We start from the raw sequence: 23,747 nt of genomic DNA on the forward strand, positions 1-23,747 counted from the left end.
ATAAAGCACATTTAGCATACACTGTTTACTCACCTACTGACTTACATGTGGAAGGACGGGCTTGTTATCTTGTACTTGTACACTTTGATAAGTCATTAGTATCTAAATGTTTCATACCATATCTATAACGTTTAAGGTTAGCTTACGGCGTATAAATAAGGACAAATTGTGTGTTTACATACTGTAGATTTCAAGATGCTCTCCTATTCCCCAAACAATCAGTACCACATTTCATTAATTGTTATTATTCACCGAAAAGAATGAATACATAGCGAAAACAATGGTCCTTCAAAGGATACCGGGTTTTATTTAAAAGAAAGGTGCAGAAAACACGGTTTTTGTACCATTTGAGTCGATATTGATCACTTTAATCTTTAAGATCCACCAATCATTTTATATATGTGCGTCTCCAGCTTTTAAATAAACGGTTACAATCTTGTTATCAGTTATTAATAATTTGCATAAATGCATTATTTAGTAAGTAGTTTAAAGTTGATCACTCAAAAATTTATGTTTGTTATACATGTGTATGTATTGATTATAAATTCGTGTATCATGTTTTCTTTGTATTTAGGCCATGCATCGTTGTGACATGTATCTCTTTTTTTTCTTTTTTTTTGGATACATTCTTGTATATTCTTTAATTCAAATCCCTTATATGTTTCTGTTTTCTTCGTTTTTAGGCCATGCATCGTTGGGACCATACTGACTTTTTATTTATATGCTTATATTTTGTCAGGAAACTGTTATGTAACATGTTTACGAGAGTAAACATTTCTGTCTGTCTGTCTGTCTGTCCTGAAATCAGATATATGCACTTCCAGACTACCGCATGTATCTAGTTTGATCTATGCGGGACCTTTGTGTTACAAACATTAAGAAGTACCTTTAATGTATATAAATGACGTTAAAAACAATTTGAAGATTGTTCCAAGCCCCTTAACTCTGCTCTTTGTTCTATGTAATGTGTATTAACAAACATCAAAGCGCAGTAATGCTTAAGACCAATGCACAACCTCCTGCGATTACCAGGTGGGGAAGGGGTTGGCAATTAAGGAAGGCTTAAAAGGACTAGACACCAGATGATACCGTTGCAAGAAAAACAGAAAATGTCAAAGACTTGCATAAAATTGATAGCATTGAATCTTTCTTACTGATGTAACACATCGCTTCTGGCACGTGTATCTTTTTTCAGTGATTTTACCGGGTTTGCCTCGTAAGTCAAATTTAAAAGAAAATATTTATAATAGCGTCGGTATATGTATCTGTACTAATCACGGGATATTTACATGCTATATATACACATTATAAACTGGGAAACCAGTATACATTATTTTAAACGGGCAAACTCAGCTGAGACAGCGATGATATTATTTTAATAATGTAAAATGATGAATTATCGGCCTCATCCTAGCTTTAATTGATAATTCTTGTTTTGGGAAAATACTTTATTTGCCGATTTTGTGACCATCTGGTGTCTAGTCCCTTTGAATTTGGCATTTAACAAAATTACCATTATATATTTTGCATTTGAAATGTGAACAAAATGCTTCTAGTAATGATTAACAATCTACTGATGTTCAAACAAGCTCATTGTTCAGACCATTTGCTTATCTTTATATTTTTGTATACAAACATTAGTTTTATGTAAATTCAGCTTAGAAAAAAGACAATTTTATTGTGAATAATTATTGAACAAATTGACAGAGAAACTGCTCTATTGTGCAAGAAAGCGTTAGTAACCTATTAGTATCAAATTACTTTAGGCTTGGATACACTAACTTCTGTTCAAATGAGGGTATGTATGTTGTTTGGTCTTTGGTTATAACAGTAACAAGAGGGCCATAATGGCCCTAAAACGCTCACCTAAGAAAAAGCCACAACTCTGTGATAAAGAGAGGGTCACCCAAGGAAGCCTCCTGTAAAGTTTCATTGAATTTGGAATGGTAGTTTCAGAAGATATGTTTATTTAAAGCAAACCAGGAAGTCAGTTATTTTGTTGTTGTTGTTGATCAATCGTGACCCCTTGTTGTATTTTGTAGAGGGTCACTCAAGGAAGCTTCCTGCAAAGTTTCATTGAATTTAGGATGGTAGTTTCAGAAGAGATGTTTTTTGAAGCAAAACAGGAAGTCGGCCATTGTGTTGCTGGTGTTGTTGATAAATCGTGACCCCGTGTTTTTTGTTGTTTTCTTTGTAGAGGATTACCCAAGAAAGCTTCCTGTAAAGTTTAATTGAATTTGAACTGGTAGTTTTGTTGATGTTGTTGTTGATCAATCGTGACCCCTTGTTGTATTTTTGTAGAGAGATACCCAAGGAATTCCTGTGAAGTTTCATTGAATTTGGCCAGGTAGTTTCAGAGGAGATGTTTTTTAAGCAATTGGACGGACGGACGGACGACGGACAAAGAACGATTACAAAAGACTAAAATCAATCGTTGCCAACATTAAATAAGTCGTCAAGTCCCTTTAACCAAGATCACAATTCGTTTATAGCTTTTTTAGTGTAAGTTCGTGTCCCTGTGTCCTTTAAACATCTTTTATTTGAACAAGAGCTTTGTTTGCTGCCGTTCTACATGTACTTCAGTATCAATCGAACGGAATAAAATTAATAACGTATCATGGAGTCAACGGATAATAACGAAGACGACATAACGTTTTTAGTTTACTGAACATTTGGTTTAATATGCTTTATAAACAACTACACACGAATGTATCCTAAAGTTGACAATGTCAATAGTATGCGTTTATGTAAAACGAAGTAATGAATACTCGTTCATATTGAAAATCAACATGCAAACCACTGATTGTATAGTAATAAACTGTGACGCACGCACGCACGCACGCACACACACTGACAAGGGTAAGACTTAACTTATATATAAATTGAATCATTATCAAGGTCCAAAGCTTCACCTGAATATGTTTTATATCATTAACAAGATCATGCCTGCTCTGGTGATACGAATCATATTTAACTATGCATCATCAATCTCTTTCAATTTCTTGCGTGTTTTTTTTCTTATTTCAAATTCGTATCAACAGCCAAATACTCTGATACGTGAAATCATAAATTAAAATGTATGAAATTTTAACGACATGATTATCACAACACAAAACATAACCGGGATATGCACACATTTTCACATTGCCTCATGTCTATATTTTGCCTATAAACACCACATACGTTACTGTGTACAAGAATATGACAATTCCATTAATTTTCCGGTATGATTGTGCTTCTTCCAATTAAGATTATTCCCAAAATGGTATTTATTCAGCATTGTTACATTCGCATGTTGTAGGTGTCCTTGCAGCCAAACTTACCATTTGACACAAACACTATTCAGTAGATTTTATTTTTTTGCGTAGTTTTGCCACACTGTCGATTCCTCTGATTATATCTGCAGCCTTTTCCGCAATCATGATAGTCGGGGCATTTGTGTTGCCGGAAGTGACATGTGGCATAACGGAAGCATCTGCCACTCGTAGGTTTCTGATGCCTTTGACGCGCAGTTGAGGATCTACGACAGAGTTTGGATCATTTGATGAGCCCATTCTACATGTGGAGGTTGGATGATAACCAGTTACAGCAAAATGCTGTATGTAACATTTCAAATGTTCATCGGAGAGAAAACTAAAATGACTACACACTGGAACGTTCAATCTGTCTACTTGAGTCCCAATTTCTGCAAATGGTTTGGTTTTTAACAGCTGCATGCCTTTCCGCATGATTTCTATCATTTGTTGGACATCTTCCTCATTTTCAAAATAATTAGGATCAATGGCCGGATAGTCAAACGGGTCGTCGCTCTCCAGCATCACAAAGCCTGTACTCCTTGGATGAAGTATCATATTTATAATAAGAAAACCGTCTGTCCACTCGTCAGGCAATAACCCAACACCACTCGTTGGCGAATAATGAGCCATTTCTAACAATGGAAGTGTGGCAAATAAATGAAACTGTGTATCAGGGTATTTCGTTTTACATTTGGAAGACTTTATAAAAGCTGATCCCACATCCCCCGACATGGTTAATGGACCTTTCCCAAACAAAAGGTATTTTGCCATAGATGAAAAAGACTCGGCTTTCGGTCCAGTAAATCCTTCCGAAGAGTTCATTGTTGCTGGTGTGAAAGCATAAACGTGGTCTTCCATGTTCTGCCCGACGGGTAGGTCGATAACAACTGGTATATTTAAACCTTCTAAGTGTGCTCGAGGTCCAACGCCAGATAACATCAGTATCTGAGGTGATCCAATTGCTCCTGCTGAAAGAATAACCTCCTTTTCTGCATACACTGTTTGCTTTTTATTATTCTTAACGAACGAGACGCCTCTTGCTATTTTGTCTTCAATTAACACCTTCGTTACATGAGCATCAACACATACGTGTAGATTTGTTCTGTGCATTGCTGGCCGTAAGAATTGGACCACAGTGCTTCCGCGTGCTCCGTGTTTTATATTTACCTGGCTGCCCCCAAATCCGATTTGGTTTTCACCATTGTAGTCGATTTCTTTATAACCCAATTCCTTTCCTGCATCCACAAAACGCTTCCAAATGGGAATAGAAGTATCCTTTATAACAACAAGAGGTCCGCCAGTATTGTGGTATCGTGAGTCCTTAAGATCGTCAATACGTATATCTTCAGATTTCAGGAAGTACGGCAGAACATCTTCATATCCCCATCCATCACATCCTTCCTCTTTCCATTCATCATAGTCATGACTAAATATACATATGTAAGTCTGAGTTTATTTCACGCATTGACCTACCTTTATATTACGTACTAATAAAACGTCTACTTTACAAACCCTACAAGTATGAAAGATTTTACAATAAAAAAACAACTATATTAAAATGGTCAGGCTCTTTCAGGTTCTTCAAATGGGAATGGTTCTTTCTTTTTGTATACATTGAAATTTGATGTACGTTATTTAAAGTAATTTTAATGGAAAATATAAATACAATACATTTTTCAGGGATTTAATATTAATTAATAGTTTGTGTTAAAATAATAGTTGAATAGGATATAGTTTCATATAGTAGATCATATCAGTATTTATCATGGGTTTCCGGTACGGATAGAATATTTATATTTTTTCTTGCATATCAATTTTTGGAAAATATTTACGCGTTTTTACGATTATTATTATTATTATTTTCAATTTCAATTACAAATCTTGAATACTTGTATTTAATTGCGCTTTAATGAAATGGCATAATATACTTTTCATTAACCACACACTTAAAGAAATAAGAAAAGGCGCGTAATTGAGCGTGACTCATTTTACGTTGGGTGAGTGAGACGGTTTTTTTACCAGCACTGGTCACATGACCGGAAACAAGCGTCCGTCATGCAAGAATCATCAGGGCTTACATTCCGTAAAATCCGTTAACGATGCATAATGAGAACGTTGTTGTCACAAGTATTCAACGATTCTTGAAAAATAATATTAAATGAAACGTGAACTACATGTACACATTGAAACATACCGACTTCCTCTAACATACTGCATCATATTTATACTGCTGGAACCACCGAGAACTTTCCCTCTTGGCCACAAGTGGCGATTGTCGTCACCTTCAGACGCGAATCCCGAGTTCTTCTGAGGTGTCGTGCGATATGCCCAGTCCCATTGACTCTTCCAGAGACTCAGTGCGGCGGCTGGAATTTGTATGTTGGCATTTCCCGTCTCTTCTCCACCCGCTTCTAGTAACAACACCCTATTGTTAGAGTCTTCCGATAATCGAGCTGCTAGCACGCATCCAGCGGAACCACCGCCGACAATTATGTAATCATAAGTCGAGTTTATATGATCAACTGTACGTTTGGTGTCCTTCACATTGAATGAGTACAGGAGTAATGCAATTAATGCAACAACAAATGATAATTTTGCACGTGTAAGCTCCATTGCTACTGTACCTTAAATAACACTTGAAAATGAGTGACTAAATAAGAACTTGTTCTATTTGTAGTATTTAATCATCACAATGGACAACGTCTGAAATACAAAATACAGAAAATCAGTCAACACATTGAAAGCCTTGAATTGTTTACATTGCAGAATTGACTAGATCGGATATTGCATAGAATACACATAATATCAATATCTAAAGATGTAGCAAGAAGTACAATTCTAGGCCCTTACATATACCTATGATTTAATGTTTGAAGCCCCGTTTAATTTAGCTGCTGGCTTGTACAATGATTCGTTACAAATGGCATATTTAATTCAAGGGGCACTAACTGTCACTTGAGGTTGGATATCTTCCGTACCAACTGTTCCGTACGATGTAGTCTCGTTATCGTATAGTGACCTTCTTTAAAGGCTTAGGTATATTAATAATCACGTAAACATGTACAAAATTGATAGTTTTGTAATCGTGAGCTCCATTGCTACTGTAAATTACACTCGCAAATGACAGACCAACTATATAGACTAAGGTGTTATCTTACACTTAAACGCTCCTTGGCTATTGTGGATTGGTAAAACTTAAAAATAGGCAGTTATCTAATTTATAGACTAAGGGGTTATAAATAATAATAGTATTTTATCTGTAAATATTATACATAACCTGCATGTTATTGCATACATACACGTTTAATAAATATGTTTGATGTGTAAGGTCCATTGCTACCTTAAATACCACTCGCAAATGAGTTACCTACTTCATAAACTTACGGCTTTATCTTAATAATCGCACTACTCCATCTATATTATAATATACAGGTAACGTATATAATACATAACCTGCATGTAATTGTACACTTAAACGTTTTATAAGGTAATTCAGGTTTGCCATATTTTATAAGTGGGTTACCCGAAACAGTAAAGATTAACATGTGTCACCTTGACCCAAAACTGGTGCAGCTTAAAAGAATAAAGTAATCGATTTTAAACATCGGAAGTAAAATGCAAAAACATGAAAAAGGGCATTTTATATAGACACCCTCCAATTTATAAATATAGATATCTATATGTTATTTCACTAATAATAACTACTTATTTCATCGAAAAGAATAAAAGAAAATCAATTACACAAAGATATACCGCCAATTATAAAAATGCATCGACTGTTCATGTATATTAATAACATTTCATAAAACACATGCTTTACATCGTTGCCTTATAGAAAAGTATGTTAGCTGTTACAAAATGGTAGCAAATAAGGAAATAAACGACGTAACGGTTATCTTCATATAATACATGATCATCTCTGAAATTAGGTAACAAATACTCCAAACTGAGTTCGACACAAACCATTTTGTTAACCTTTATGGATGAAAAAATACTAGTGGCCATAACTCTGGACGCAAAAACTGTAATTCTTTACGTTCATTTGCATATGGTGCATAATCATATGTAAAAGTTCTATATAGGATGCCCAAGAGGTTTTCACTGAACGTTTCCAGTAGCATAAAATTACAATTTGTGTTGGTTTCGGTACGCATATAAAATTATGATTTTACTTGAATTTCCATAATTGTGCATTGCTGTTTGACATGCAAAGCAACCGTTCCAATATACAATGAAAACAAGAGGACTCTGTGGTCAAGCATTCAACTATAGACAATGTTTAGAGACACAACGTAAGGTACCAAACGAAACTGTTCAAGAGAAAAAATGGTCAAATACCGCAAAAAGACTACACATGCGCGATAAATAGCGCTATAAATTTAATAACCTTTTAACCTGCCAAATTACCTGTAAAAAAATCGTTAAATGCGCAACAGAGTAAGGTACATAGTCGTGTACTTTTATAATATATTTTTTATATTTGCAAATTCGGAATCATTGTGGAATTTTAAAACAAAATAACCGATAAATCATCAATCGTGATCACATAACCTTATCACCGTACACGTTTAATATGTTCATGCATGATGTATATTTGTATGGTCCTAGATATATATTGTGGTGCCCGGATCCTTGACACTTCATTCGGTAATTACAAGCGAATTGATCCTTTATTCGCCATAAGCATGCTTTAAAATTTTAAAAGTTGACTTTAAGCTTCCATCGATATGTTGGTGTAAAATGCATTTGCTTTCCTCACCGCTGGTGCGAAGTAACATCCATATTTCTTGCATTTATTGATCGATCGTCAATTTTCTGTACTTGCACAATGTTAGCCATTTTATTACTCCGCACATTTTCCGCTGTCTACGGTCAAGAACCGTCATGTATAAGGTGACCCATCCTTTTGAACTTATTTTTACATTCCAAAATCGAGAGCTATGTTCAGAGTCTTTCTTCGCATCTGTAGCCTACTTGTTCAAGACGACTGCCATTATTTTATTATAACGTTCTTTTTGTGGTGGTCATATGACTGTCATTCAAGTTGTTGGCTCTTCCATTATTTTAGCTGGCACTGTCAACAATCATTTTTCATGGCAGTAGCGTTCCGCCAAAATACGGTTGCTTTGCGAGTATAACAGCGCCACGATTTTTGTTGGCAGACAGTTAGAGACAAGCAATCGTTCAGAACAGAACCACGTTACGTTCGATAAAGTAACAAAGCTGACTTTTAACAGAAATAATAATGATAGTAACATTATACTACGGCTTGACATAGTAAAAACTCTGTACGCACATAACTTAAGTGGCCTCGTCTAAATTGTAATTGTATCCGTATTTTTACAAACGTTTAATTATGATAAGATACTATGTTGACCAAGTATGGTGACTTGTGTGTGTTATCTCGCTTACATAGCCATACCCTAACAATATTAAACTCACGTTATACTGCTTATGATAACATCGCGAGACTCATTGATAATATATCACATATATAATATATAACACAGTATTTAAGGAACGTGCGCATCAGCGAAGAAACAGTGTTTTGTGACCCTAATGTATATATAATTTAAATACATAGTATTACTGTATGAACAATTGTGCTCAGTTTGAGTATTATTGCGTCATATATTATAAAACTTTTAATCGTACAAACTGTTTCAATATGGGGTTGGAATTGGTACAGACTACTTCATTGTCTTGTTAAGATCAGAGTTCAGTCGGCCACCGAGAGCCAAACTGAACTGTTAGCAGAGCTCACAAGATGTGCAAACTGAATATTGTGTAACAGCTTGTGTCGACAAATATTTGTGTCATGAACGTTTCACTAGCGTAAAGTTAAGCCCCCTACATTATTAGAAGATTACGGTGAAACAATCGATGATAGCCGATATGTAATATGTCAAATTAAAACTGGTGAGGTAAAAGTGTTTGCTAGAAGAAAAATAGCAACCTAGTAGAAAGCCTAAATGGCAAAACTTTCAAAACACGATACACTGCTGACAGTTTTCTTTAATGAATCAGCAGTTTAATGTTTCCAAAAAACTTAAAATGATATTAGTTACTCTGAGATCTAATGATATATGATATAAGAAGTTTGATTGGTTCCTCTGCCCAATGAAATTGTGGAATCCCAAACTACATGACGTAAGATAAAATCTGGGAACCCTAAAAAAATATCCCTGAAAAATATTAAATTGGAGAAACCAATATGAAGGTATAAAAGCGCGAAGTAATGCTGGTATTGATTACAGTATTTAAACTGAGTGTTAAATTAACAAGTAAGTTGTTTTAATTGTTAAACTAATTTATCCGAACATATTCCAATACGTTTTAAACTAATAAGGACTGTTTATTAGTTCGATCGTATTATGTCAAAATGCACTTTTACACCTGCAAATAAGTATTGACATACACGTTATGGAAAAACAGGTGGGTTAATGATCGCCGCAAAATACAAATATGGTTGGATGGACAAAAGACAAAACACTCCAAATGTCTACTCTTATGTATTATAGATAGCATAACACATGCAACATTTAAAAATTTATAAATGTTTATGAGTTTTATGCAAATAATACGACAAATAGCCAAACAAAAATACATTCTTAGAAGTAACATGACTAATGATTGTACAAACTTTGAAATATGTACTTGATGTGTAGTTGCTTGTCTATATTACAGGACAATTTCAATGGATACTAAAACCGACTGGCGGGCGGGGCTAACAGCTTCAGGATGCTTAAAGTACCTTGGAGATGAAAAACTTCTTACAGATGTCAAGTTCATCTTTCCAAACGACAACAACGAATCCTGCACAGGACACAAGCTGATACTCAGCATGAGAAGCGCTGTTTTTGAAGCCATGTTTTACGGTCCTTTGGCTACAGAGGATGGGGAAATCACAATCAGCGATATTGAAAAAAAAAAACACGTTCGAGATGGTCTTAAGGTTTACCTAAACAACTTCAATATGAAAACTCCCGTGCATTTAGTTCGAAGTGGTAATCATTTTAATAGTTACCCATACTACTAATAATAAAAACGAGCATACCCAAGAACAAAGAACACATGCATCAAATTTTACTTAATGAAAATAATATCAACTATGTATATCAAACGTTTACAAACTCGGTATGTTTGCAGATACGTGTACAGTGATGAGCTTGAGGTAGATGGAGATACTGTTCTGAGATGTCTGTATGCAGCCAAAAAGTACTGCCTCGACGGGATGGTGAGGTTCTGCTCGGATTTCTTAGAATCGTCTGTAACCATTGTCAATGGTTGATAATGTGTGTTCAAATTTTGAGCACGCACAATTATACGACCTACATGGCCTTCTTGAAAAGTGCAAAACATTAACGAAGAATAACGCCGCACATATCCTGAAAGATGCAGATTTCTTCAGTCTTACGAATCAAAGCTTAACAGAGTTCCTTGCAAATGGACAGCTCAAACCAAACGAGGCACTGTATTTTCATGCCGCCAACCGTTGGTCCGAAAATGAAAGCTTAACAAGAGCTGTCACAGTATGTGACGAATGCCCCCGATTGTGACATTGACCTATGAACAAGGTCAGTACATGAAAAGTTGATCTTGCCTTTACATGTCAAATACATATGGCAAGTTATTTTAAATTGCCTCTAAACATAAAAAATACCACCCATAGTTGACAACCTACACTGTTATGTCCTTATATATGCAGCATTCCATTGTGAATAGTTTAAGTGTTATATGGCCTTAGAACGTGTACGTCTCTAGTTTGAGTGTCGTAAGGCTTTAGAACGTGTACGTCTCTAGTTTGAGTGTCGTAAGACCTTAAGAACGTGTACGTCTCTAGTTTAAGTGTCATAAGGCCTTAGAACGTGTACGTCTCTAGTTTAAGTGTCGTTAGGCTTTAGAACGTGTACGTCTCTATTTTAAGTGTCGTAAGACCTTAGAACGTTTACGTCTCTAGTTTGAGTGTCGTAAGACCTTAGAACGTGTACGTCTCTAGTTTGAGTGTCGTAAGACCTTAGAACGTGTACGTCTCTAGTTTAAGTGTCGTAAGACCTTAGAACGTGTACGTCTCTAGTTTGAGTGTCGCAAGATCTTAGAACGTGTACGTCTCTAGTTTGAGTGTCGTAAGGCCTTAGAACGTGTACGTCTCTAGTTTAAGTGTCGTAAAATTTAACTGAGTCCATGTGGAGCTCCAAATCATACTCGAAAGTACCCGATTTCAATAACAGTCTGTCTCTTAAACATATCTGGAATAATGTTTGATTTACAAAGTCAGTTTATGAAAGAGTATATAACATTTTGCGTATATTAACAGCTAAACAAGCGTACACAACACTTAAAAAAAGGGAAAACTCCTATAAACTGGAAAACTCCTTGAAGTTCTGGTTTTGAACTATTTGTAAACAAATATGTAAATAAGATAGTACAGGGGATGCAATTCAGAGGTACAATCCATAATTAATACAGTGCGGTTTTCTCCCTTCTGTCTGCACTGCTCCAGCAATGATTTTTACTAAATGGACGAAATATACCTAGTTGCATTTTTGCAAACGTATAATTATATATATAAAACTTATAACGTGTGTGTCTTTCGTTTAAACGTTATTACGCATTGGAACGTATGCGTCTCTCGTTTGAGTGTCGTTAGGCCTTGAAACGTGTGTAACTCTCGTTTCAGCGTTGTTAGGCCTTGAAACGTGTGCGTCTCTCGATTGAGCGTTTGTAGGCCGATGCATAAGTGCGTCACTCATTTGAAAGTTATAAGGCCTTGAAACGTTTGTGTGTTGTTTGGCCTTGGAACGTGTGCATCTCTCGTTTGAGCGCAGTTAGGCATTGGAACGTGTGCGTCTTTCGTATGAGCGTTGTTAGGCATTGGAACGTGTGCGTCTCTCGTTTGAGCGGTGTTAGGCATTGGAACGTGTGCGTCTTTCGTTTGTGTGTTGTTAGGCCTTAATACGTGTGCGTCTTTCGTTTGAGCGTTGTTAGGCCTTAATACGTGCGTGTCTTTCGTTTGAGCGTTTTTAGGCCTTGAAACGTGGGCGCCTCTCGGGAGTTGTGAGGGCTTGGAACGTTTACGTCTTTCATTTGAGCGTCGATAGACATTACAACGTGTGCGTCTCTCAGTTGAACGTTTTTAAGCATTGGAACGTGTGCGTCTCTCGCTTGAGCGTCGTCAGGCCGTGCCACTTGTGCGTCTCTCGTTTGAGCGTTGATAGATAGTGTAACCGTGTGCGTCTCTCGTTTGGTTGTTGTTAGGCACTGTACCGTGTGCTTCTTTTGTTCGAGCACTGTTAGGCATTGGAACGCGTGCGTCTCTCGTTTGAACGTCGTGATGAATTTGAGCCTGTGTGTCTCGTTTTAGCGAAGATAGGCATTGAAACTAGTGGGTGTACAACACTGTCAGCGTTAAATGTTTGTCTACTTGACTTATCCTGGTAGTTTTCATTGTATATCTTTTTAAATATGTCAGCGGTATAGTGGAGTTTACGAGATAGGAGTATGATATGTAACGCACATTGATATGTAATGTACTGAATATGAACGGAATATTTTGCAATGGAATATGGTAAGATTTTAAACGTGTCATCGGTATCAGTGGGATCAAAAATAAAATAGAATGGAGGTCACGCCATTTGAGTGTAAAATTTAGCACATACTCGTTGTACTGATTTCAGAACAAGTTAATCTGCAATTTGATATTTTGACAAGATTTCACTCTGAAATTTGACTTACATATTTGTTAAGTTGTTTTAGTTGGTAGATGCTTTTAATTGTTGCTGTATATCTGTCTTTTGCAATAAAAAAACAACAGCACAAATACTTATGACACGGACGAGCGAATATATGTACATGTTTGATAATATACTTGTTTGAAGTTTAAAAAAATGTTTTAATTTAAATGCATTATCGTGTTTAATTCATTTGTTTTTAAATGAAAAAAAATGCAAATGATTTAGGTAATTTAGAAATATTAGCGATGATTTGGCGCCTTTTTACTGGGGAATGTGTTGCCACGTAGCTATTACATAAAACGTTACCAGAAGTAACATGGGGCATAACCGAAGCATCCAAAACACGTAGATTGTTGATGCCTTTAACATGTAACTCGGTATCGACGACAGTGTTTGGGTCAATAAGTGATCCCATTCTACACGTTGATGTCGGATGATAAGCTGTAGCAGCAAAGTGTTGTATGAAACACTTTAAATGTTCATCGGACAGGTATGTAGTATGGCTGCAAACTGGAACCTTCAATCTATCGACTTCAGTCCCAAGTTCGCGAAATGCTTTAGTGTTCAACAACTCTAAGCCCTTTCGCATGCTTTCTATCATCATATGCATGTCTTCCTCCTGTTCGAAATAATTTGGTTCGATAATCGGTTAATCGAACGGATCGTTGCTTTTTAATTCCATAAAACCTTTACTCTTTGGATGAAGTAATATTGTAAGGAGAGAAAAGCCATCAATCCACTCATCAGGAAACAATCCTTTAGCTCATTTCTCTGAATATTTTGCCAATTCCTGAATTAATAGTGTTGCAAGGAGGTGACATTGAATTTCAGGATACTTAGTTTTACATTTCGAGGACTTAATAAAAGCCGTCCCTACAAGTCCCGTTGTAGACAATGGACCGGTCCCAAAGATCAGATACTGACCAATGGATGAAAGGGACTCCACTTTAGGCCCAGTAAGTCCTTCTGATGTATTCATTGTCGCGGGAATAAAGGAGTAGATATGATTCTCCATGTTTTGTCCAACAGGCAAGTCAACGACAACTGGAATATTAAAACTGTTCAAATTTTGTCGCGGTCCGATGCCCGACAACATCAGTATTTGAGGTGAACCAATAGCTCCCGCCTAAAGAATGACTTCCCTACCCGCAGAAACAATCTGCTTTCGGTTGTCCTTAATAAATGCAACACCGGTTGCTACCTTGTTGTCAATTACAACTGTTGTAACATGGGCATTTACAACTACATGCAGATTTGATCGACCCATCGATGGTCTCAAAAACTGGGCCGCCGTGCTGCCGCGAGCTCCCTCTCTCACATTTACCTGGCTGCCCCCAAACCCGATCTGTTCTGTCCCATATTGTAGTCTACTTCATCATAACCCAGCTCCTTTCCTCCATCAACAAAACGATTCCAAATAGGAAAAAAACAGTATCTTTTATAACAGCTAGAGATCCCCCAGAATTGTGAAATCGGGAATTTTTGAGATCGTCAATTCGAATGTCTTCAGATTTCAGGAAGTATGGAAGGACATCGTCGTATCCCCATCCATCACAGCCTTGGTCTTCCCATTCATCATAATCGTACCTGAATTATATCAAAGATTTCTATTACTTATTTATTTATTTAATTTATGATAATTTTGTTTCATTTTACAACTATTGTGAAATTATTACAACATTATATTAATCTCGTTGGCACGATATTCACGCGAGAGTGTGGTTTTGTGTTGTGGGGGAAACCAGAGTCCCCGGCTGAAACCCACTTGTCCGCCCAGGTGATCACAATCCAAACTCACATGCACCAAGGCATGCCTCGGTTTAAAAAATCATTGATAGCTTATAAAAAACACCAATTTGAACATGACAGATTTATATATATATATATATTTATTTTATGTTATTTTAAACAATTTCTGTTATATGAGAGCATTATTTAAGCTCATTAAAAGTCTGCTCTTTTGCATTTAAGACTAGTTTAAAAATATTTAAGTTTAATCCTACGTTAATCCTCATGCATACTATATGACAAAACTTAAGAAATTAAAGCATACTATTAAATGTATCCTATATCCTATATCTTTTTTAACTTTCTTCATGTCATAGAAAAAAACATTTGATCATATGATAAAACACCCATAAACATTGAAAATATCTCCTTAAAGTTATAATTACACACAGTTCAAATAAGATCGGTTTGATAGTGTATCAGAAGTTGGTTAAATGGGGCGTTGATGAGTTAAACTCTCACATCTAGGAACACTAATAATACACTCTGGGTGGTATGAGGGGTTTTGAAATACCCAACTACCTATTGTCTAATAGCTAAGGTACCCGGCCATTTTTTCTTCTATTTTACTAACAGATATTTAATAAATAAAATAAATGTAGTATTTTTACTGCTTTCCTTGATATGTATTACAAAAACAAAAAAGAACAATTTGAAATTCGATAACATGAAAAATCGACAATGCCCCAATTCGGAAAAACAAGTATAAACATACCGGCTTCCCCGGACGTACTGCATGATATTTAAATTATTCGATCCACCAATTCCTTTGCCTCTTGGCCAGTAATGACGGTTTTCGTCTCCAATTTGTGCAAATCCTGAGTTTCTCTGTTGCGTAGCGCTATAAATCCAATCCGATAATGTATTCCAGACAGACAATGCGGCCGCTGGTATTGAAATGTTGGCATTGTCCGTCTCTTCCCCACCGGCTTCGAGAAGCAACACCCTATTGTTAGGGTCTTCCGATAATCGTGCTGCTAGAACGCATCTTGCCGAACCAGCGCCGATTATGATATAGTCGTAAGTGGAGTTAACATTTTCCACTGTTAGTTTAGTGTTCTTTGCGGTATATTTGTACGCAAACAGAGCACCAATTGCAATTAAGACTGATATTCTTGTAAGTGTTAACTCCATTGCTCACAATACAACGTATGATTTCATTCAATAAAGCACATTTAGCATACACTGTTTACTCACCTACTGACTTATATATGGAGGGACGGGCTTGTTATCTTGTACACTTTGAAAAGTCATTAGTATCTAAATGTTTCATACCATATCTATAACGTTTAAGGTTAGCTTACGGCGTATAAATAAGGACAAATTGTGTGTTTACATACTATAGATTTCAAGATGCTCTCTTATTCCCCAAACAATCAGTACCACAATTCATTAATTGTTTTAATTCACCGAAAAGAATGAATATATACCGAAAAAAATGGTCATTTGAAAGGATACCGGGTTTTATTTGAAAGAAAGGTGCAGAAAAAAACGGTTTTTCTACCATTTGAGTCGATATTGATCACTTTAATCTTTAGGATTCACCAATTATTTTATATATGTGCGTTTCCAGCTTTTAAATAAACGGTTACAATCTTGTTATCCGTAATTAATATTTTCATAAATGCTTTATTTAGTAAGTACTCGTAGTTTAAAGTTTATCACTCAATATTTATGTTTGTTATACATGTGTATGTATTGACTTTAAATACGTGTATCATTTTAAGGTTTTTTAAATAAATAAAAGTATTTTATTGCATGGTTGTCAAATGAGCTGAAATGGGGCAGTTATATGGTAAAACAGTTAAGTGTTAAATGCAAAACTTTCGAACAAATTTTGAACGTCCATTTTGATACATCCTGAAATCTCACAGTTTGATTTTGATATGTATCTCTTTGCTTTCTTTTTTTTGATACCTTCTTGTATGTTCTTTAATTTAACTCCTCTATCCTTTTATGTTTTCTTTGTATTTAGGCCATGCGTCGTTGTGACATTTATCTCTTTATTTTTATTTTTTGATACATTCTTGTATATTCTTTAATTCAAATCCCTTACATGTTTCTGTTTTCTTCGTTTTTAGGCCATGCATCGTTGGGACCATACTGACTTTTTATTTATATGCTTATATTTTGTCAGGAAACTGTTATGTAACATGTTTACGAGAGTAAACATTTCTGTCTATCTGTCTGTCTGTCTGTGCTGAAATCAGAGGTATGCACTTCCAGACTACCGCATGTATCTAGTTTGATATATACGGGACCTTTGTGTTACAAACATTAAGAAGTACCTTTAATGTATATAAATGACGTTAAAACAATTTGAAGATTGTTCCAAGCCCCTTAACTCTGCCCTTTGTTCTATATAATGTGTATTAACAAACATCAAAGCGCAGTAATGCTTAAGACCAATGCACAACCTCGTGCGATTACCAGGTGGGGAAGGGGTTGGCAATTAAGGAAGGCTTAAAAGGACTAGACACCAGATGATACCGTTGCAAGAAAAACAGAAAATGTCAAAGACTTACATAAAATTGATAGCATTGAATCTTTCTTACTGATGTATCACATCGCTTCTGGCACATGTATCTTTTTTCAGTGATTTTACCGGGTTTGCCTATCTCGTAAGTCAAATTTAAAAGAAACTATTTATAATAGCGTCGGTATATGTATCTGTACTAATCACGGGACATTTACATGCTATATATACACATTATAAACTGGGAAACCAGTATACATTATTTTAAACGGGCAAACTCAGCTGTGACAGCAATGATATTATTTTAATAATGTAAAATGATGAATTATCGGCCTCATCCTAGCTTTAATTGATAATTCTTGTTTTGGGAAAATACTTTATTTGCCGATTTTAGGACCATCTGGTGTCTAGTCCCTTTGAATTTGGCATTTAACAAAATTACCATTATATATTTTGCATTTGAAATGTGAACAAAATGCTTCTAGCAATGATTAACAATCTGCTGATGTTCAAACAAGCACATTGTTCAGACCATTTGCTTATCTTTATATTTTTGTATACAAACATTAGTTTTATGTAAATTCAGCTTAGAAAAAAGGCAATTTTATTGTGAATAATTATTGAACAAATTGACAGAGAAGCTGCTCTATTGTGCAAGAAAGCGTTAGTAACCTATTAGCATCAAATTACTTTAGGCTTGGATTCACTAACTCCTGTTCAAATGAGGGTATGTATGTTGTTTGGTCTTTGGTTATAACAGAAACAAGAGGGCCATGATGGCCCTAAAACGCTCACCTAAGAAAAAAAGCCACAACTCTGTGATAAAGAGAGGGTCATCCAAGGAAGCCTCCTGTAAAGTTTCATTGACTTTGGAGTGTTAGTTTCAGAAGATATCTTTATTTAAAGCAAACCAGGAAGTCAGTCATTTTGTTGTTGTTGTTGATCAATCGTGACCCCTTGTTGTATTTTGTAGAGGGTCACTCAAGGAAGCTTCCTGCAAAGTTTCATTGAATTTAGGATGGTAGTTTCAGAAGAGATGTTTTTTTAAGCAAAACAGGAAGTCGGCCATTGTGTTGCTGGCGTTGTTGATAAATCGTGACCCCGTGTTTTTTATTTTTGTAGAGGATTACTCAAGAAAGCTTCCTGTAAAGTTTAATTGAATTTGAACTGGTAGTTTTGTTGATGTTGTTGTTGATCAATCGTGACCCCTTGTTGTATTTTTGTAGAGAGATACCAAAGAAATTCCTGTGAAGTTTCATTGAATTTGGCCAGGTAGTTTCAGAGGAGATGTTTTTTTTAAGCAATTGGACGGACGGACGGGCGACGGACAAAGACCGATCACAAAAGCTCACCTTAAGCACTCCGTGCTCTGGTGAGCTAAAATCAATCGTTGCCAACATTAAATAAGTCATCAAGTCCCTTTAACTAATATCACAATTCGTTTATAGATTTTTTAGCTTAAGTTCGTGTCCCTGTGTCCTTTAAACATCTTTTATTTGAACAAGAGCTTTGTTTGCTGCCGTTCTACATGTACTTCAGTATCAATAGAACGGAATAAAATTAATAACGTATCATGATATCAACGGATAATAACGAAGACGACATAACGTTTTTAGTTTACTGAACATTTGGTTTAATATGCTTTATAAACAACTACACACGAATGTATCCTAAAGTTGACAATGTCAATACTATACGTCTGTGTAAAACGAAGTAATGAATACTCGTTCATATTGAAAATCAACATGCAAACCACTTATTGTATAGTAATACACTGTGAAACACACACGCACGCACGCACTCACGCACGCACGCACGCACGCACGCACGCACACACACACACACACGCGCACACACACACACACACTGACAATCTCTTTTAATTTCTTGTGTTTTTTTTTCTTATTTCAAATTCGTATCAACAGCCAAATACTCTGATACGTGAAATCTTAAATTAAAATGTATGAAATTTTAACGACATGATTTTCACAATACAAAACATAACCGGGATATGCACACATTTTCACATTGCCTCATGTCTAAATTTTGCCTATAAACACCACATACGTTACTGTGTACAAGAATATGACAATTCCATTAATTTTCCGGTATGATTGTGCTTCTTCCAATTAAGATTATTCCCAAAATGGTATTTATTCAGCATTGTTACATTCGAATGTTGTAGGTGTCCTTGCAGCCAAACTAACCATCTGACACAGACACTATTCAGTAGATTTTATTTTTTTGCGTAGTTTTGCCACACTGTCGATTCCTCTGATAATATCTGCAGCCTTTTCCGCAATCATGATAGTCGGGGCATTTGTGTTGCCGGAAGTGACATGTGGCATAACGGAAGCATCTGCCACTCGTAGGTTTCTGATGCCTTTGACGCGCAGTTGAGGATCTACGACAGAGGTTGGATCATTTGATGAGCCCATTCTACATGTGGAGGTGGGATGATTACCAGTTACAGCAAAATGCTGTATGTAACATTTCAAATGTTCATCGGAGAGAAAATTAAAATGACTACACACTGGAACGTTCAATCTGTCTACTTGAGTCGCAATTTCTGCAAATGGTTTGGTTTTTAACAGCTGTATGCCTTTCCGCATGATTTCTATCATTTGTTTGACATCTTCCTCATTTTCAAAATAATTAGGATCAATGACCGGATAGTCAAACGGGTCGTCGCTCTCCAGCATCACAAAGCCTGCACTCCTTGGATGAAGTATCATATTTAAAATAAGAAAACCGTCTGTCCACTCGTCAGGCAATAACCCAACACCACGCGTTGGCGAATAATGAGCCATTTCTAACAATGGAAGTGTGGCAAATAAAATAAACTGTGTATCAGGGTATTTCGTTTTACATTTGGAAGACTTTATAAAAGCTGATCCCACATCCCTCGACGTGGTTAATGGACCTTTCCCAAACAACAGGTAATTTGCCATAGATGAAAATGACTCGGCTTTCGGTCCAGTAAATCCTTCCGAAGAGTTCATTGTTGCTGGTGTGAAAGCATAAACGTGGTCTTCCATGTTCTGCCCGACGGGTAGGTCGATAACAACTGGTATATTTAAACCTTCTAAGTGTGCTCGAGGTCCTACGCCAGATAACATCAGTATCTGAGGTGATCCAATTGCTCCTGCTGAAAGAATAACCTCCTTTTCTGCATACACTGTTTGCTTTCTATTATTCTTAACGAACGAGACGCCTCTTGCTATTTTGTCTTCAATTAACACCTTCGTTACATGCGCATCAACACCTACGTGTAGATTTTTTCTGTGCATTGCTGGCCGTAAGAACTGGACCACAGTGCTTCCGCGTGCTCCGTGTTTTATATTTACCTGGCTGCCCCCAAATCCGATTTGGTTTTCACCATTGTAGTCGATTTCTTTATAACCCAATTCCTTTCCTGCATCCACAAAACGCTTCCAAATGGGAATAGAAGTATCCTTTGTAACAACAAGAGGTCCGCCAGTATTGTGGTATCGCGAGTCTTCAAGATCGTCAATACGTATATCTTCAGATTTCAGGAAGTACGGTAGAACATCTTCATATCCCCATCCATCACATCCTTCCTCTTTCCATTCATCATAGTCATAACTAAATATAAATTAAAATACATATTTGAGTCTGATTTTATTTCACGCATTGATCTACCTTTATATTACGTAGTAATAAAACGTCTACCTTATAAAACCTACAAGTATGAAAGATTTTACAATAAAAAAAAAACAACTATATTAAATGGTTCAGGTTCTTCAAATGGGAATGGTTCTTTCTTTTTGTATACATTGATATTTGATGTACGTTGTATAAAGTAATTCTAATTGAAAATATAAATACAATATCTTTTTTCAGGGATTTAATATTAATTAATAGTTTGTGTTAAAATAATAGTTGAGTAGGATATAGTTTCATATAGTAGATCATATCAGTATTTATCATGGGTTTCCGGTACGGATAGAATATTTATATTTTTTCTTGCATATCAATGTTTGGAAAATATTTACGCGTTTTTACGATTATCATTATTATTTTCAATTTCAATAAAAAATCTTGAATAATTGTATTTAATTGCGAAAATTGAAAAATAATATTAAATGAAACGTGAACTACATGTACACATGGAAACATACCGACTTCCTCTAACATACTGCATCATATTTATACTGCTAGAACCACCGAGAACTTTCCCACTTGGCCACAAGTGGCGATTGTCGTCACCTTCAGACGCGAATCCCGAGTTCTTCTGAGGTGTCGTGCGATATGCCCAGTCCCATTGACTCTTCCAGAGACCCAGTGCGGCGGCTGGAATTTGTATATTGGCATTTCCCGTCTCTTCTCCACCCGCTTCTAGTAACAACACCCTATTGTTAGAGTCTTCCGATAATCGAGCTGCTAGCACGCATCCAGCGGAACCACCGCCGACAATTATGTTATCATAAGTCGAGTTTATATGATCAACTGTACGTTTGGTGTCCTTCACATTGAATGAGTACAGGAGTAATGCAATTAATGCAACAACAAATGATAATTGTGCACGTGTAACCTCCATTGCTACTGTACCTTAAATAACACTTGAAAATGAGTGACTAAATAAGAACTTGTTCTATTTGTAGTATTTAATCATCACAATGGACAACGTCTGAAATACAAAATACAGAAAATCAGTCAACACATTGAAAGCCTTGAATTGTTTACATTGCAGAATTGACTAGATCGGATATTGCATAGAATACACATAATATCAATATCTAAAGATGTAGCAAGAAGTACAATTCTAGGCCCTTACATATACCTATGATTTAATGTTTGAAGCCCCGTTTAATTTAGCTGCTGGCTTGTACAATGATTCGTTACAAATGGCATATTTAATTCAAGGGGCACTAACTGTCACTTGAGGTTGGATATCTTCCGTACCAACTGTTCCGTACGATGTAGTCTCGTTATCGTATAGTGACCTTCTTTAAAGGCTTAGGTATATTAATAATCACGTAAACATGTACGAGCTTGATAGTTTTGTAATCGTGAGCTCCATTGCTACTGTAAATTCCACTCGCAAATGACAGACCAACTTATAGACTAAGGTGTTATCTTACACTTAAACGCTTCTTGGCTATTGTGGATTGATAAAACTTAAAAATAGGCAGTGACCTAATTTATAGACTAAGGGGGTTATAAATAATAATAGTATTTTATCTGTAAATATTATACATAACCTGCATGTTATTGCATACATACACGATTAATAAATATGTTTGATGTGTAAGCTCCATTGCTACCTTAAATACCACTCACAAATGAGTTACCTACTTCATAAACTTACGGCTTTATCTTAATAATCGCAATACGTCATCTATATTATAATATACAGGTAACGTATATAATACATAACCTGCATGTAATTGTACACTTAAACTTTTTATAAGGTAATTCAGGTTTGCCATATTTTATAAGTGGGTTACCCGAAACAGTAAAGATTAACATGTGTCACCTTGACCCAAAACTGGTGCAGCTTAAAACAATAAAGTAATCGATTTTAAACATTGGAAGTAAAATGCAAAAACATTAAAACGAGCAATTTATATAGACACCCTCCAATTTATAAATATAGATATCTATATGTTATTTCACTAATAATAACTACTTATTTCATCGAAAAGAATAAAAGAAAATCAATTACACAAAGATATACCGCCAATTATAAAAATGCATCGACTGTTCATGTATATTAATAACAATTCATAAAACACATGCTTTACATCGTTGCCTTATAGAAAAGTATGTTAGCTGTTACAAAATGGTAGCAAATAAGGAAATAAACGACGTAACGGTTATCTTCATATAATACATGATCATCTCTGAAATTAGGTAACAAATACTCCAAACTGAGTTCGACACAAACCATTTTGTTAACCTTTATGGATGAAAAAATACTAGTGGCCATAACTCTGGACGCAAAAACTGTAATTCTTTACGTTCATTTGCATATGGTGCATAATCATATGTAAAAGTTCTATATAGGATGCCCAAGAGGTTTTCACTGAACGTTTCCAGTAGCATAAAATTACAATTTGTGTTGGTTTCGGTACGCATATAAAATTATGATTTTACTTGAATTTCCATAATTGTGCATTGCTGTCTGACATGCAAAGCAACCGTTCCAATATACAATGAAAACAAGAGGACTCTGTGGTCAAGCATTCAACTATAGACAATGTTTAGAGACACAACGTAAGGTACCAAACGAAACTGTTCAAGAGAAAAAATGTTCAAATACCGCAAAAAGACTACACATGCGCGATAAATAGCGCTATAAATTTAATAACCTTTTAACCTGCCAAATTACCTGTAAAAAAATCGTTAAATGCGCAACAGAGTAAGGTACATAGTCGTGTACTTTTATAATATATTTTTTATATTTGCAAATTCGGAATCATTGTGGAA

The 23,747-nt window shown here is 35.7% G+C and overlaps 2 protein-coding genes and 1 pseudogene across 2 annotated transcripts; all 3 read right to left on the bottom strand.

The window, feature by feature from the left end:
• Nucleotides 1-2,648: 2,648 nt before the first annotated feature.
• On the bottom strand, nt 2,649-6,221 carry LOC128240143 (alcohol dehydrogenase [acceptor]-like). The gene is made up of 3 exons (XM_052956665.1): nt 6,153-6,221; nt 5,491-5,999; nt 2,649-4,722 (listed from the first exon to the last, which is right to left on the bottom strand). The coding sequence occupies exons 2-3, from the start codon at nt 5,907-5,909 to the stop codon at nt 3,339-3,341; spliced, it is 1,803 nt and encodes a 600-aa protein (XP_052812625.1). The 5' UTR covers nt 5,910-5,999; nt 6,153-6,221; the 3' UTR covers nt 2,649-3,338.
• A 5,432-nt stretch (nt 6,222-11,653) lies between these two features.
• Nucleotides 11,654-15,952, bottom strand: LOC128240497 (glucose dehydrogenase [FAD, quinone]-like; annotated as a pseudogene).
• Nucleotides 15,953-18,898: 2,946 nt separating this feature from the next.
• Nucleotides 18,899-22,163, bottom strand: LOC128240096 (glucose dehydrogenase [FAD, quinone]-like). The gene is made up of 3 exons (XM_052956591.1): nt 22,099-22,163; nt 21,437-21,945; nt 18,899-20,900 (listed from the first exon to the last, which is right to left on the bottom strand). The coding sequence occupies exons 2-3, from the start codon at nt 21,853-21,855 to the stop codon at nt 19,517-19,519; spliced, it is 1,803 nt and encodes a 600-aa protein (XP_052812551.1). The 5' UTR covers nt 21,856-21,945; nt 22,099-22,163; the 3' UTR covers nt 18,899-19,516.
• Nucleotides 22,164-23,747: the final 1,584 nt, after the last annotated feature.

The sequence above is a fragment of the Mya arenaria genome, chromosome 7, assembly GCF_026914265.1.
Source record: "Mya arenaria isolate MELC-2E11 chromosome 7, ASM2691426v1".
Classification (NCBI taxonomy): domain Eukaryota; kingdom Metazoa; phylum Mollusca; class Bivalvia; order Myida; family Myidae; genus Mya; species Mya arenaria.